The sequence below is a fragment of the Antrostomus carolinensis genome, unplaced genomic scaffold (genome assembly GCF_000700745.2).
Source record: "Antrostomus carolinensis isolate BGI_N321 unplaced genomic scaffold, ASM70074v2 scaffold166, whole genome shotgun sequence".
Taxonomy (NCBI): Eukaryota; Metazoa; Chordata; class Aves; order Caprimulgiformes; family Caprimulgidae; genus Antrostomus; species Antrostomus carolinensis.
In genome coordinates, this window is record NW_010322234.1 from 17,946 (window position 1) to 31,209 (window position 13,264).

Sequence of the window (13,264 nt, forward strand, 5' to 3'; positions counted from 1 at the left end):
GGCCGCAGCGGCGGCTCCTAATAGGTCTGTGGTTAGGAGTCAGGCAGTCCTAAGCTGCATTATTTTTCCCAGAGATTTTTTTTACTAGCCTGATTACTCTCTCTATATTGCCAACCTAGCAAAGCTGTATGGTGGAGCTTGCATTTAGCTGGACTCAAAAGTCTCACAGCTTGTCTTGTCTTGAGATGTTTTGTATGATGGAGGGTGGGGAATGTTCAAATCCAGAGGCATCATTCTATCCTGGTTTATAGTGGAAGACACTCTTGGCTGTCACCAAAAGTTGCTGCCTTTATCTTTGCTACATTTATATCTTATTAGAAAGCAATTCCTCTCTATGTCTGCTGCTTGTTCTCAAGGACCTCTTGAAGGATGACTGGTGCTGCACTGCTGTCCATAGATACACAAAAACTGGCCAGCCCTGAACCACTCTGATCAGTAGGCTTTGATCGAAAGGGTTTTCTTTTTCTTCCTGGTGTTTTTGGTTGTGTTGGTTGTTTTTTTTTTCCCCCCACAAGATATTTAAACTTTTACTACATTTATGCAATAAAAAAATGTAATAAATATGTGTACATTTATGATGAGAATTTGAATCTTTATGAAAATAAAATTGTTTTGCTCTATGTAGGAGAGAATCACAGGGTATCTCGTTATCTCTTGACTCCAGGAGGAGGGAATTTAACTGATGGATAGCATGTGATATGTAATCAAGCCAGGGCTGCAATTCTTCCTTTCCTCCCCACCCACCCCAGGTTATAAATGGCAGAGGGGCTGAAGGTTTACTCTTGCAAGAAGGAGAATGGTTCTTCTCATGGTTTGCTTTTGTGCCTTCCCTTCTTCAATCTGTCTGCACTGTTCTGTCTCCTGCTCTGTGCCCATAAGGGGCTCCTTGGTCTCAGGGATTAGATAATTTTCTTTCAATCACACGTGTTCATTCATTATTTGTGTGCTCACAGTGAAACCTGCATTACTTTTTTTTTTTAATTTTATTTTGCAAACTTGCAGACTTTCTCACCAAAGCAAGAAACAAACTTCTGCATGATTTCAGATTTTTCTTACTCTATTTTATGAGAACTCGGCTTGTTTTTTAAGATACATTTTGGCAGCAAGCAAAACTTTCTGCTTTGTAGATTGCCTAAGTTAGGGTCCCTTGGCAGTATTACAAGACAAGATGTTTATAGTTGATGATAATTACTCTTCCTGCAGTAGAAATGCTTAGAAGCCCCACTAAATGTTCATGTCTTAATTGCAGCAGGTTTATTTGAAGGGAAAAAAAAAAAAAAAAAACCCAAACCAACCCCACAACTCTTTTCTCTTTCCTTTTCTCCCCCTCACTCCTTAATGCAATTTGAAGAAAGGAAGTTTCTGAAGTATGTGAATGCTTCTGTGTCTGGTATAAAATATTGACTTTTTTTTCTTCCTTTATTAATTTGAAAAAAAAAAAAAAATTCAAACTTTAACCTAAACAAAGCTATTAAATTTTGGCCAAAAAGCAGATAATTTGCACACAGTTTGAATAGGGGAAAAGAAAACTTGAACAAACAAAAAGGCCTGCCTGCTTTAGTGTGAGTAAGAGAGGGAAATAGGTGTATAAAACCTATAGGGTTCTTCTCACTCTTTTGGCTGTTTGGAAATCATACAAGGTATATATATATATTGGAAAAAGGAAAAGGTTTGCAGGATGCCTTTAAGAAAGCTTCCACCTGCCTTTTCTACCCAGCAAAACCACAGCAAACACTGGCCCAGCTTCCATGCTGTTGTTATTACCCAATGCAAATCGGATGAGTTCTGTGGCCACGACTGGCTGCAGGAAGCACATGCAAATCAGTTGGTTCTTTATAAAAAATCTTATCTTTTTTCCCCAACTAGCCTGGAAAGAGTTAAAATTCCCATGCAAAGGGTAGAAGAGCATGAGGGGGTGTCCATCTGAATTTGAATAGATATTCTTCCTTCTTTCACTGGTGTGTGCTTTGCCTCTTCTAAGGAGGAGATGAGCAATCCAGTGTAAAGTTGACTCTTCCCACCTTTTCTTTCAGCTGTCCCCGAAGGAGAACGTGGCCCCGGGTGTGGTGGCAGCCATCACTTCAAGGGTAAATGACAAATTTATTGGCATTGATATAGGTGGGGGGAAACACAGGAGCCTGATGGCAAAGCACTTGTCTTGCTCCTGGGTTTGGGACAGTGCTTTGAAGGCAGCTTCTTCGTGGTTTGTGAGGGGTGTGAGCACGTGAGTGTGGGAGAGAGCAAGGTGTAAATAGTTTGCAAATAGGGATCAGATGTATTGAAACAACCAGAGTTTGCAAGGGAGTGAGAGGAGAAGAGGGACTTTGCTTCCCTCTCTGAGAGCATCTTGCCCTGCCTTTCTGAAGCCAGTCCTCCCTGCATGTGCTCATCAAGCACTGGCCCAGCTGAGCCATCTCGAGGGACATGGGAGAACAGGGGAAAGCTGGGAGGGGTCCCCTGCCCCTACAGCTTCGGTGGAGGACAGTGGCAGACCCAGAACCACACCAGCTGGTTTGGGGAGACTACATAAAGCTTGGGGGAGAGGTGGGAGGGCTCCTGGTGGTTAAACAACCCCTCGTCCTCTGTGTGCAAGAGTGATGATGCAAAAGGTGAGAACATAGCAACAAATTGGGGAGGGGGAAAGGAATGAGGGGGATGCAAAGAGCAACAGGAGGGAAAGTGCATCCTCAGAGCTGATGAATATTCTAGTGACTGTATGTTGAGGAATCAGAAATTTGAAAGTCTGATGGTTTATTATAATTACACATTCATTTGTGCTGTTTAGTGGAAGCCACATGTGCCTGTTGCCTGGGACTGTGACCTGTTATTAAAATCAGTTGTGCCTCCTTTTCCAGAGATCAAGATGAGCGGTGATACGGCAGATTCCACAGATACTCGGCACGAACCTGACCAGGTGGAGCCAGGTAAGGAGGGTCCGGGGCATGGGGGGCAGGTGAGGGAGCCCAAGGAAGGAGAGGAAAGAAAAGAAAAATGGGACATGGGTGCTGGAAGTTTCTGTCAGTGCTTTACTTGACTCCTGTTGCTGCTACATTGTGCTCTTCCAACCAGCCTGGGAGCTGATCAAGAATGCGCTCTGGGCAAGGATTGCCTTTGTATCTTGATCAGCATGCAAGATCCTTCTGCAACAGCACTGAATCAGTGTGTCTCAGTAATGTCCTCTGTGGTTTTAGCATGGAAATACGCTCGCACCTTTCCAAAGGAATAATGTTATTGAAATAGTCTTGGTCTGCCTGGTTTAGCACAAACAGCTCTTTATACTGCACAGGGTTCATGTCAGGAACGTTTCCTGAGCCCTTTTTGGCCATGTGTATATAGAAAAATGAGAGGGACTTCAGGAATAATCAAATCTAGCTGGGTAATGCCAGCAAAAATGTATTGCTCTTCATCTTGAAGCATGATTGGTTTTCTCATCTCCACTACTCCCACCTGACCGCTGCTCCATGGCTAGAAGCCCCACTTTTCTTTGCATATTGAAAGCTGAAGAACAGGGTGATTCTTTGAAGATGATAGAACTTGTGTTAGCACCAATTTCTGCTGAGTTACCTACCAAAAGCTGCGCTGCCACAAGGTGTGATATACATCAGAAAAAGCATTTTTGTATTTCCTGGCATCACTTCTGACTGCCACTGCTTGCAGTGAGCTTTGAATGCAAGACCTTGTGGCTGTGACTTCATAGAGGCTCGTGGGCAGGTTCCTTTTTAGGCACATGAACAGCAATAAGAAATATTTTTAGCATCCACTAGGTATAACAAATTAATATTATTAGAAACAGTGAGGCTCATCTATAGACTTAGAAATAAATGCCTTTTAAAACCAAAATGGCTGGAGACAATGTAGAAGCGTCATTGTTCTTTGAGTAATGAAGAGCCCTAAGCTTGGTGTGAGGAGGATGTGTAGCAGCAGGTTAAAATTTTATGTGGAATGATTTTACCATTTATCTTTTACTTGTCATTTCAGATAACAGAAAAAAATGAGATCTTGGCAAAGCCAGGGAACTTTAGGCATGTTTTAGTGGGACTAAAAGAACCCCTTTATTTACACTTTACACTGAGTATTAGAAATCCTCTGTGGTCTTAGCTATTAAACTAGGTGATTTGATGTAATCTAAGGTAGAGATAAAATCTGGTTCTATTCATGTCCATGAACTCTGATTGACTTTGGTCAGGTCAGCTTCTGCTCAGGTCTTTCAGATGACCCCAAGTTGTTTTTTGAGATAAATTTTATAGTCGCCTAGCAACAAACTTGTCCCCAGCTTCCCAAGCTATTTCAAAAAACCTTGGTAGCTGTTACAGAGTCTTAAATTGGGAACCAGTGTCTCCTGCAATGTTTCCTGCATCTTGGCACACAGAGCTGATGGGTAGCACAGCTGAATCAAGATTAGGGAAGGCTGTGTGATTAGGAGAGTGGGTATTTGGTTTTGGCTGTTACTAAATGTAGTGGGACGCTCTGGCTGCTGATGTTGTAGTCAATAGTGTTCAATAGCAGAGAAGCTGGCCCCACAGTTGATGGGATAAAATGTGTTGTTCAGCTAAGCTTCCCAGCCAGCCATTAGTGTTAGCTGTAGCACCTCTTTCTAGTGGTAATTGAGGAAAGAAAGCAGAGAAGTGAAGTCAATTTGTTTTAAAATAACAAAAATATTTGCAGCAGCATTAGCTCTGCTCTAGGAGCCTTCAAATCAAGCAGGGAAATCAGAACGAGTAAATCGCCTTCATTTGCAAAAGAGTGACACTTCCCTGGGGACTGATAAAAGGAACCTGTTTAAATTATTCTTTTTTTCTAATGCAATCCCCGCAGCTGGTTGATCTGTTCAGGTTCTTCAGAGAACACCACGTCAGAATTGGTTGTGATGAGACACTGCAGTGAGTTGGGATCTTCTTGTGGGGCTCTCTAGCCAACAGCCACAACCCCTCCTTTAGGGTGCATGCTCGTTTGCAGGACTCTCAGTGAAGAGGGTGGCCAGGGCAGGATCACACACTGTTGCTCAGCTATAGATGTTACACTTCAGGTGGGGTAACCTGGCACATCAGCCTGACACCACCAGCCAAGCCCACGGAGGGTCTGCCTTGATGCTTTACCTAAACCTTTACACATCTTTCCACCCCACCTTCCCCCTTCTTTCCGACCATTCTGTTTATAAACAACAAAGCTCTTTGTACTGAACTTCCCTGGAAGTTTTTATTTTCCCCTATACACATTGTTAGAGGAGTATTTACTGCAACACCTAATAGTTTAGTGTTTTGTTTACTAGCTTCATGTGGGAAAATCTGTTTTCCAGTGACTCATTAATTGAAGACCCATTTCCTAATGAATTGGACCAAGCCACACAGTTCCCTAGAAATTTTGTTACCTCCAAAGGAGAGGGCAGTTACCAAACTAACAACATTATAACTTACAAAGAATGGAAATCCTTCTAGGTGCATATTTACGAAGGCCTTTCATCACCAAAAGATGCAGACTGGCTCCAAGAAGAATAAAAAAAAAAAATAAATGGAGGGAGTTGGGTGCCAAAATGCTTTTGTAAACCAAGCCCTTGATCTAAAACTGATGCCTAAAGATCTGATGGGAAGTGTCAGTAGCAGAAGCATAATCTCCTCCTTTCATATCTCTGCCAGCTTAAGGCTTAGAGGGGGAAAAAGGGTAATTTGGGGCATTGTTTTACTTTGAAAGTGTTTAAAATAATCGTGGGGCTTTTTTTGTTGGGTTTTGGGTTTGGTTTTTTTTTGAGAAAATTGTCAATATTGTTTATCTTTCATTGGAGTTTAGGAAAGCTAAGCTTTTTTTTTTCTTTTTCATCCACACCAATTTCCTAGAAAATGCTTCAAAACTTTTTTAGTAAGAGGTTCTCCAAAAACTCATCTATCTTTGATTCTGCATCCTCCACGTCTACTTGGTTGTAGTGAAATTTTGCCATTTTACAAAAAAGCTATGATTGAAAAAAAATAAATTCTAAGGAATATCACGTACCCTGCCCAGTTCTGTGAATCCAAAGCCTTCCTTTAACTGTGCCTTTTTTATCAGAGTACGTGTGCGAGGGGGAAGAGGGGAATAGGCACAAGTTTCTCCTGTGAGGGCTGTGGGTTGGACTGCCTTCCCCCATGGCCCAGGAGCTGTGTGGGTCACCCCAGTCTGAGTACTGGCTCATCTCTCCAGTCTGAGGGTCCCTCTTTACCCTTTCCTGTGTGGTTTACATGCCAGCACGGTTTAACACTTGGCGTGCGGCGGCTGTGGCTGGGCTCGCAGGCAGTCCCGCTGACTCCATGGGGGGTAAAATGACAAGCGTGAGTTTTATGCTTGGCTCTAAGCTCTTTTCATCTTTTTAAACTGATGAAAGCCATGCCAGCAAGTTCTGGGTTGATTTTTTTTATGGGAACTGTGGGGGCTTGGCACTGCAGAGTGTCGCCCCTGGTCTTCAAGCCGAGAGGCAGAGATCTCCCCCTTCTTGTGGTTTATCTAAGCCCTCTGTATCTGATGCAACAAAACGCTGAGGTGGGACTTGCCTCTGTCTGTCTGTTTGTTTGTGTCAGACACTTGTTCCCCGTTTATCTGCTTGATCAAAACAGGTTACACCAAGCAAAGCTACTTCCCTTTGATTTCATCTGTTGAGGCTATGGGGGGGAAGCCAAAGCTTTAACAGAAGGGCGATAGGGAAGCTCTTCAAACACAACCATCGGTAACCGAATAGCTGCAGGCGCTCCGAACATCTTCCCTCCCCACCCTGTAACACGGGGAACTGGCCGGCCTGCCAGAAGCCCAGGGCGGGGTGTGCGATGGGCACCCCAGCACATGGGGAGAGGAGCTGGGGTGTGTGCGTGTGGGTGCAATATAGGACAGCCCTACAGCATTATTGCTGCCTCGGGAGCAGCTGGTATCGCTCTCTGGGACAGTGGTGGTTGGCTGACCCGGCAGCTTCGTCCAGCTCTGTCGGGTCTGGGAAGGGAAGCAGCCAGGTAGAGGAGTGTGGTTTCATGGGGAGGGCACATGGAGACAGAAAGCTGGGTTCCTGGCCTGCTTCTGACTTTGGTGGCAATGGCAGCAGGGTTATCTAACCCTCACAGCTTGGGTAACCTATCTGGCTGCATCAGGAAGCAATAAAGCAGGTATCTTCCCTCTAAGTGTAAGAAAGGCTCTTTCCTTTAAACCCCAAGAAAATGAAAATGGTAAGGAGCTACGGTGCATCTGCTATTATGGTCTTGCAAAGTGTCCCTTCGGAGGGGAAACTCCTTTGAATGTCACTCTTCTCCCCCTGCATCCTCAACTTCAGCAAGCTTGTGCCCATGGAAGAATGTCAGCGTGAGATACCTTCCTCTGCTGCCCTTGCAAGATACCTAATGTTCCCTGGCAGTGGAGGCAAGAAAGCAAGGGCAGCTCTGAACCTGGACACCGAAATTTCCCACGCAAGCAAAAGATCCTCCCAATACTCCAGCTTCTGCATCAGAGGATTCTGCTTTAAATCCATATTGGGGCAGATGGAGAAACGGAGACCCTGTCTCAGTCTGCCTCTCTGCCACACACTCCCTGTGCAATTAAGTCTCTGTTCCTCAGCTCCGAAGCGAGGGTCCCAGTCTCTTCTCCCACCTTGTTGCCAGGGTATAAGCTCTTTGATGCAGGTGCTGCTCTACCCAGGGATGCATACAGCTCTTGGCAGAACGGAGCCCTAATCTCTGCTGGGCTCTCAGGAGAGGCTGTTGTTTATCATATTCCAACCATAGCTGTCTGGGTAGGGTCTTGTTTAAATGCTATGGCTCGTGCTGGAATAGGGTATGGAGACTCTGACCTCTGCAGCAGCTTCCAGCTCAGGCAAAATGAAATGCACACGAGCAAGGGATGTCGGACTGAGCAGCTCAATGGCTTGTGCAAGATGAGTTGGTGGGTGCTCAAGCTGTGCTGCTTGGTGTACAGGGCACTCAGCAGGCAAGCTGGGGGATGCAAAGTCTGAGCTTTTTTCTTTTGCCTTTTGTTGTTACCTCTTCAGATCAGGCTGGAAACAGATTGCCAGGCCAGAGTCTTTTGAGGAAACTTGGCCTTCCCTGGCCCCATGCTGAGCCTAGTCCCTGGCTACGCCTTTGCTCTCCCAGGCTAGCTCTCCCTCGTGAAACTTTCCTCAAAGCCTCCAGGATTTCTCTCGTCTCTTCCCCCTGCAGCCATGAATGGCCCCAGGACAAGTCCTGAATAAATAAAAGCAGCAGCAGTGGGCTGGAAACAGCTGGTTGCTATGGCAATTGGGCCTGCTCAGGATTTGCATAAGGCTGATGATTTTCATAGCACAGCCACATTTAAGGCAAGCAGGAGAAATTTCCATATTCCCAGCTCCGAGTCAGTTGGGGCGTGGGGGAGGCCAGGAGGGGGATATTTGAAATTCAAATGAAGGTGATTAGGGTTTGAGGTTGGGTTATTTTATTTTTTTTTCTTAAACATCCCATTATGGAAGAGGATAAAAAAGGATGGGGAGGAGAAAGGGGAACAAAAGGCTGGTTTGACTTGAATTAGAGGGGCAAAGGAAGAGCTGGTCTGATCTGCCTCTTGCCTCTGGTCTAAGAGAAGAGACTTGCCCTCTCCCAGCACCTGCAGGTGAAAAGTTTTCCGTGGGAACAACTGCTGCCCTCAGGTTTCCTTCTGGAAACTGCCCGAGTCTCCCACACTCGTTGTCCTGCTTTCTCCCCCCTCTCCCTGCCCCGTATGAAGGGTTTATTGCACTCAGAGCTGCAGTGGGATTAGAAGATGGGGTTTCTTTGAGGCATTGCTGGTAAAGGAAAGATGTTTTTAGAACCCAGGGTTTTCCACCCAAATGAAACACTTGAGTCGTCAGTGAAAGCTTCCCCTGGAGTCTGTAAGCATCTGACTGAGTCAGCACAGATTCACTTTTCTTGCTAACCAGCCTTAACTTTCCCATGGAGATGCTCTGATGCCCCAGTTTGGTCTGTTTGTGTCTTTAGAGAAAACAGTTAACATGAAAACCACAGCCCTATCTGGCTGCTTTGAAAACTCTCCATCCTGTTTGCACTTTCCCCTGCTCCCTTTAAAAAGCACTTCTTAAGGCAAGCCTTGGGAACAGCGAGCATCCCAGCAGGGCATGTAAGGATGCAGGGACCTAACTGCTGTCTGCTCAGCTTCAGTTTCTGGTCCCCAGTGCCACTGGACACAGCTGGAGGGAATCAAGGGTAGCCACTAAGATGGAGAGAAGGTGATTTAAGTGAGCTCCTACCAATTGGGGCTTTTCCTGATAGTTCTGGAGAAGTTGCTGGTCTGACTGCTGGCAACAGTAGTGGGAAGGCTGTGACTTGGTATTTGCTTGAGTCTCTGAAGTGAATTGCAATCCTGAGGAGTGTATTTGATGCTGAATGCCTTTTTTGCTTAATAGAACCACATCCTTCTCAGTGCAGGTGAGCATTTTGCTTCATTTACAGCATGTGGGTCAAGTATTGTTTATAGTTATAATAATTGTTGCCACTCTTTCTTAGCCTGCTTCTGGGTAGTCTTTTAACTTCACATGTTGTTTGAGGTGAGAGATTTGATTCTTGTCTCAGTTAATGTGAACAAGTTAATTTCTCAGCTTCTAGAAAATGTGCATTGTCCGCAACTGGCCTGCTTTGCCAATCTCTAATGGCATCGTGCTTTATCAACTGGAGTGCTAAAATCTTCAAGATAGGTGAGATTAATCTTAATTTTAAATATTGAATACTTTGAGGCTGAAGTCTGACCTACTCACCCCGGGATCCTTGTACACTCAATGATGAAAATTAGGTATCTCCAGAAGGTGATTCATCACTCTGCTGTCTGTCTTGGGGGTGAGATGAATTGCCCTCTGGAAGTGCCTGCTTCCTCTCTATGGCTGTAAAGGGAGCCTAGAGCAATTGGCTCAGAATTAGACACCTAAAAGTTAGACATCTAAGCCCAGGCCTGGTGTCTGCCTGGCACTGTTCCTCCATTGCCATTCAGCTGTTCTGAATTTCCCTCCCAAATGGATGCGGCAGAAAACTGATTCCCTGTGGGAATTCCCCAACACCTGTTAAAGATTGAAATCCCTGGCCCTTCTGTGCAGCTCAGATCAAACTGTGGGGTGAATTAAGTGTGTAGTTGGGTGGGACCGGGGGTTAAGGTTACCCTTCTGGTTGCAGCCCTGTTTTTGTCATTGGGTGAAAAGCCACAGGCTGCTGTCACTCCCCATAGGTGACATCTGCATGTTGCTGCCTGTGTTTGCCTTGCGAAGGTGAAGGCAAACTGCAATCTTGATTTTGCTTTTCTCCCATTACGGTGCTTTTATCCTCAAGTGCTGGACTGGCTCAGTGGCTTCCAGTGGGAATAGTATCAGTTCTGATGGAGCACTTGTCTTTGGTTTTCTGAGCAAATGCCACGTTCCAGACTTGGGGGGGGGAACAGCAGCGGGTGGGGGCAAGCTGTCCGGAACTGTTCTGCTGCTCCCATCCCCAGAGAAACCTCCCCAGGCAAACTCGCACCAGATCTGATGCCAGTGCTATGCAAAACAGCAGCCAGGTGAACCAAGGAGAGCAGCACAGTCCTTGTGTGCTGTGCTGCAGGGAGCCAGCTGAGCTTATCACTGCTTTTCCCCCTGTCTGGAACACCCTTAAAGAGGGGAATGGAGGCTTGTTTGATGGTGAAGTTCCTGGGAACCGTGATGCAAGGAACTCATAGCAATCTTTCTCCATTTAAGTCCCAGGGCTTCCCCAGTTTGATCCAGTTTAAGGAGGGGAGGGCTGTGTCTAGCAGATATTGGAGACTTTGGATCCCATTGTGTCGGGCTGGTGTGAAGCTCCATTAAAATTAGTGAAGTTCTGTCAGTTTGCAGTAGCTGAGAATCTGCTGTCACTTACACTTTTCTTTCTTTTTATCTCCTGGAGCTAGAAGAGATTAAATCTTAAGTGCAGATCCTTGTTGTTTGAACAGCCTATTCCTTTACCGAGGGAAATGACTACTTCAGCGTGAGGCCTGATGTTGGTAGAAACCGTGAGGAAACTGGGTCTATTTTTAAAATATTTGTAGAAAAGTTACTGAAAGAGGAGAGTTGTTACCCTGTCACACCCAAACCTTGGCTTGCAGCTGGAATAATTTTAATTTTACTCAAACACAAGCTTTGACTGAAATAGAAAAAGACAAGATTTGTTTGCAAATAAATCTGTGCACAAACACTCACTGGTTCTGCTGAAAAATTGAAGAGATTTGTGTATCCAGCTGCCATTTACATAATCACTGGGAGTAGAAATCACCTCACTCTTTTAAATATCTCACTCTCGGACATCTAAGTCTGATGTAGTTGCCCCTGGGTTCCTTTGTAGTCAATAAAGAGAAATCCTCATCTCCAGAGGGCCATTCATCTCAACTTAAGATAGGCGTCTAAGATAGGTCAGATGAATGGCCTCTGGAGGTGCCTATTTCTCCCCGCTGTCTACCAAGACAGCCTGGGGCAGTTATCTCAGACTTAGACGCCCAAGCTACGACTGAGTTAATATCAATCTCCATGCATATTTGCAGTATGCTCCACGGTCACGAAATACCTGGCTGAGGTGCTCCTGAACACCCCTCTTGATCTGCGGTGGGACATGCAAGAGAACAGAGGGCAGGACTTAAAGAAAGCTGTGTCTGGCCTTGTAGGAGAGGAAGGGAAAAAGAAAAGTAGAAGTTGGCCAGCTGCACGTGCTTGTGCAGAGAGGAAAAAAGTGAGAGATGGGAAGCTTGGAAGTGGAGGAACTTGGGCATGGTGGTAATGATGTGGAGTGAAACTCTGTTCCAGCTGTGCATCTCAAGTTCCAAGTTTTGGGGTGTATGGTAGTAACTCAGAGCTGTCATCACTTGGACCTAGGGATTTCCCTCAAGGTCTTTGAATCTTGCTTCATCAACATGCTGCATTTGAACGTGAGTGAAATGCTCATATCCAAGAAACCAGAAGATTACCTTTTCCTTCCTGTTCTGTTTTAGCAGCTGGGAACTGTATTTCCTGCTGCTGTCCTCCTTGCATTTCTTCCCTTTAGCTACTGCCTTTAGATTGCATCAACCCCCTGTGGGTTTCAAAGGTAGAAACTCTAGGCCTTGAAGATCCTCTCACAGTCCTGTTCAGGTGTGTGGATACTGATTGCAATCATCTATTAACACTATCAGCATTCCCATCGTTATATGTGCAGTTGTTGGCTCTTGGGGCATAGAGCTGGAACGCAATGAATGAACAAATTCCTCGGGTGGGAGCAGCTGGAGAGAGGTGGTCAGGGAGCAGATGGTTACAACAAGAGGCACAGGAGCAAGAAAGCACGTGGCAAACTGAGAGGTTGTAGCAGATGAGGGAATTACGTGGAAGAAGATAAAGACCTGAGATTGGGAAGCGAAAACGCTTTGAGGAGCAGGTCAGGAGGAAGACAGGAAGCGAGGGCAGGCTCTAGCACAGTAGAAATGCACACAGGCTGGGGAAGAAGGTGCAGAGCTGGATCTGGGTTGAGTTGCAGACAGTGAGAAAGGTAGAGGGGATTTCAGAGCAGAGGGCAACAGCTTTTTCTGCTGTGAAACAGTGTTCTGGTATTGTTTGATAAGGAAGACCTACAGCTCAGCCTAACAAGAGCAACCAAGGCAGCTCAGTTTCCACAGTCAACACTGTTAACATGGTGCAGATTAAATCTCCAGAACAGTTTGTAGATAGCAGAGAACGGGGTGCTGTGAAATTGTTATCATTGACTCTCAAATTTTTTGCCATCTACAAATAATTGTACCTAGCATGCTCCCCTTGAGGATCTCAAAGAACTATGCTGTTTCACCTGGGAATATTATGTGTATGGTACAAGCTGAAAAACTGTGTGCTAGATTAGGGTAGAGGCTTGTTCAGTTGAAGAAAGCAAATCGGTGGAAGAGTTGGACTTGCATTCTTGCCTGCACAGCCTCTCTTAACTGCTATCCAACTTTTTGCAAGAGAGACATGATCTACTGAAAACCATGATGTGTTGAAGCCTGATCAGATCACAGGGCATGGGCTATGCTTTATGGGGAACGTTATACTGGAAAAAACAGGAGGGGGTGGCCCTGGGGGCTTGTGCTGCTGGGATGTGAACAATTTTAAAATATTTATCACAAACTCAGTGGGACTGGAAGAGAATGACTTAGGGAATGGATTGCAAAGGGAAGGGGTTTCTTGGGGTTGCCTTTGCAATTAAAGAGGCTTTGTGGAATACCTTAGAGCATTCATATCTGTGGAGCATACAACCTTTCCTCTGTGAAGTTCTTGATGAATTTGGCAGGTGTGATGGAG

General features: G+C 45.4%; 1 protein-coding gene across 1 annotated transcript in view; it reads left to right on the forward strand.

The window, feature by feature from the left end:
* The window catches only part of POU2F3 (POU class 2 homeobox 3), a 42,839-nt gene that overhangs the window by 2,638 nt on the left and 26,937 nt on the right, over positions 1 to 13,264 (forward strand). Inside the window, exons 2-3 of the mRNA XM_029085487.1 lie at positions 2,034 to 2,087; positions 2,856 to 2,924. Coding sequence (XP_028941320.1) covers positions 2,034 to 2,087; positions 2,856 to 2,924 — 123 coding nt within the window. The remainder of the gene's footprint in view (positions 1 to 2,033; positions 2,088 to 2,855; positions 2,925 to 13,264) is intronic.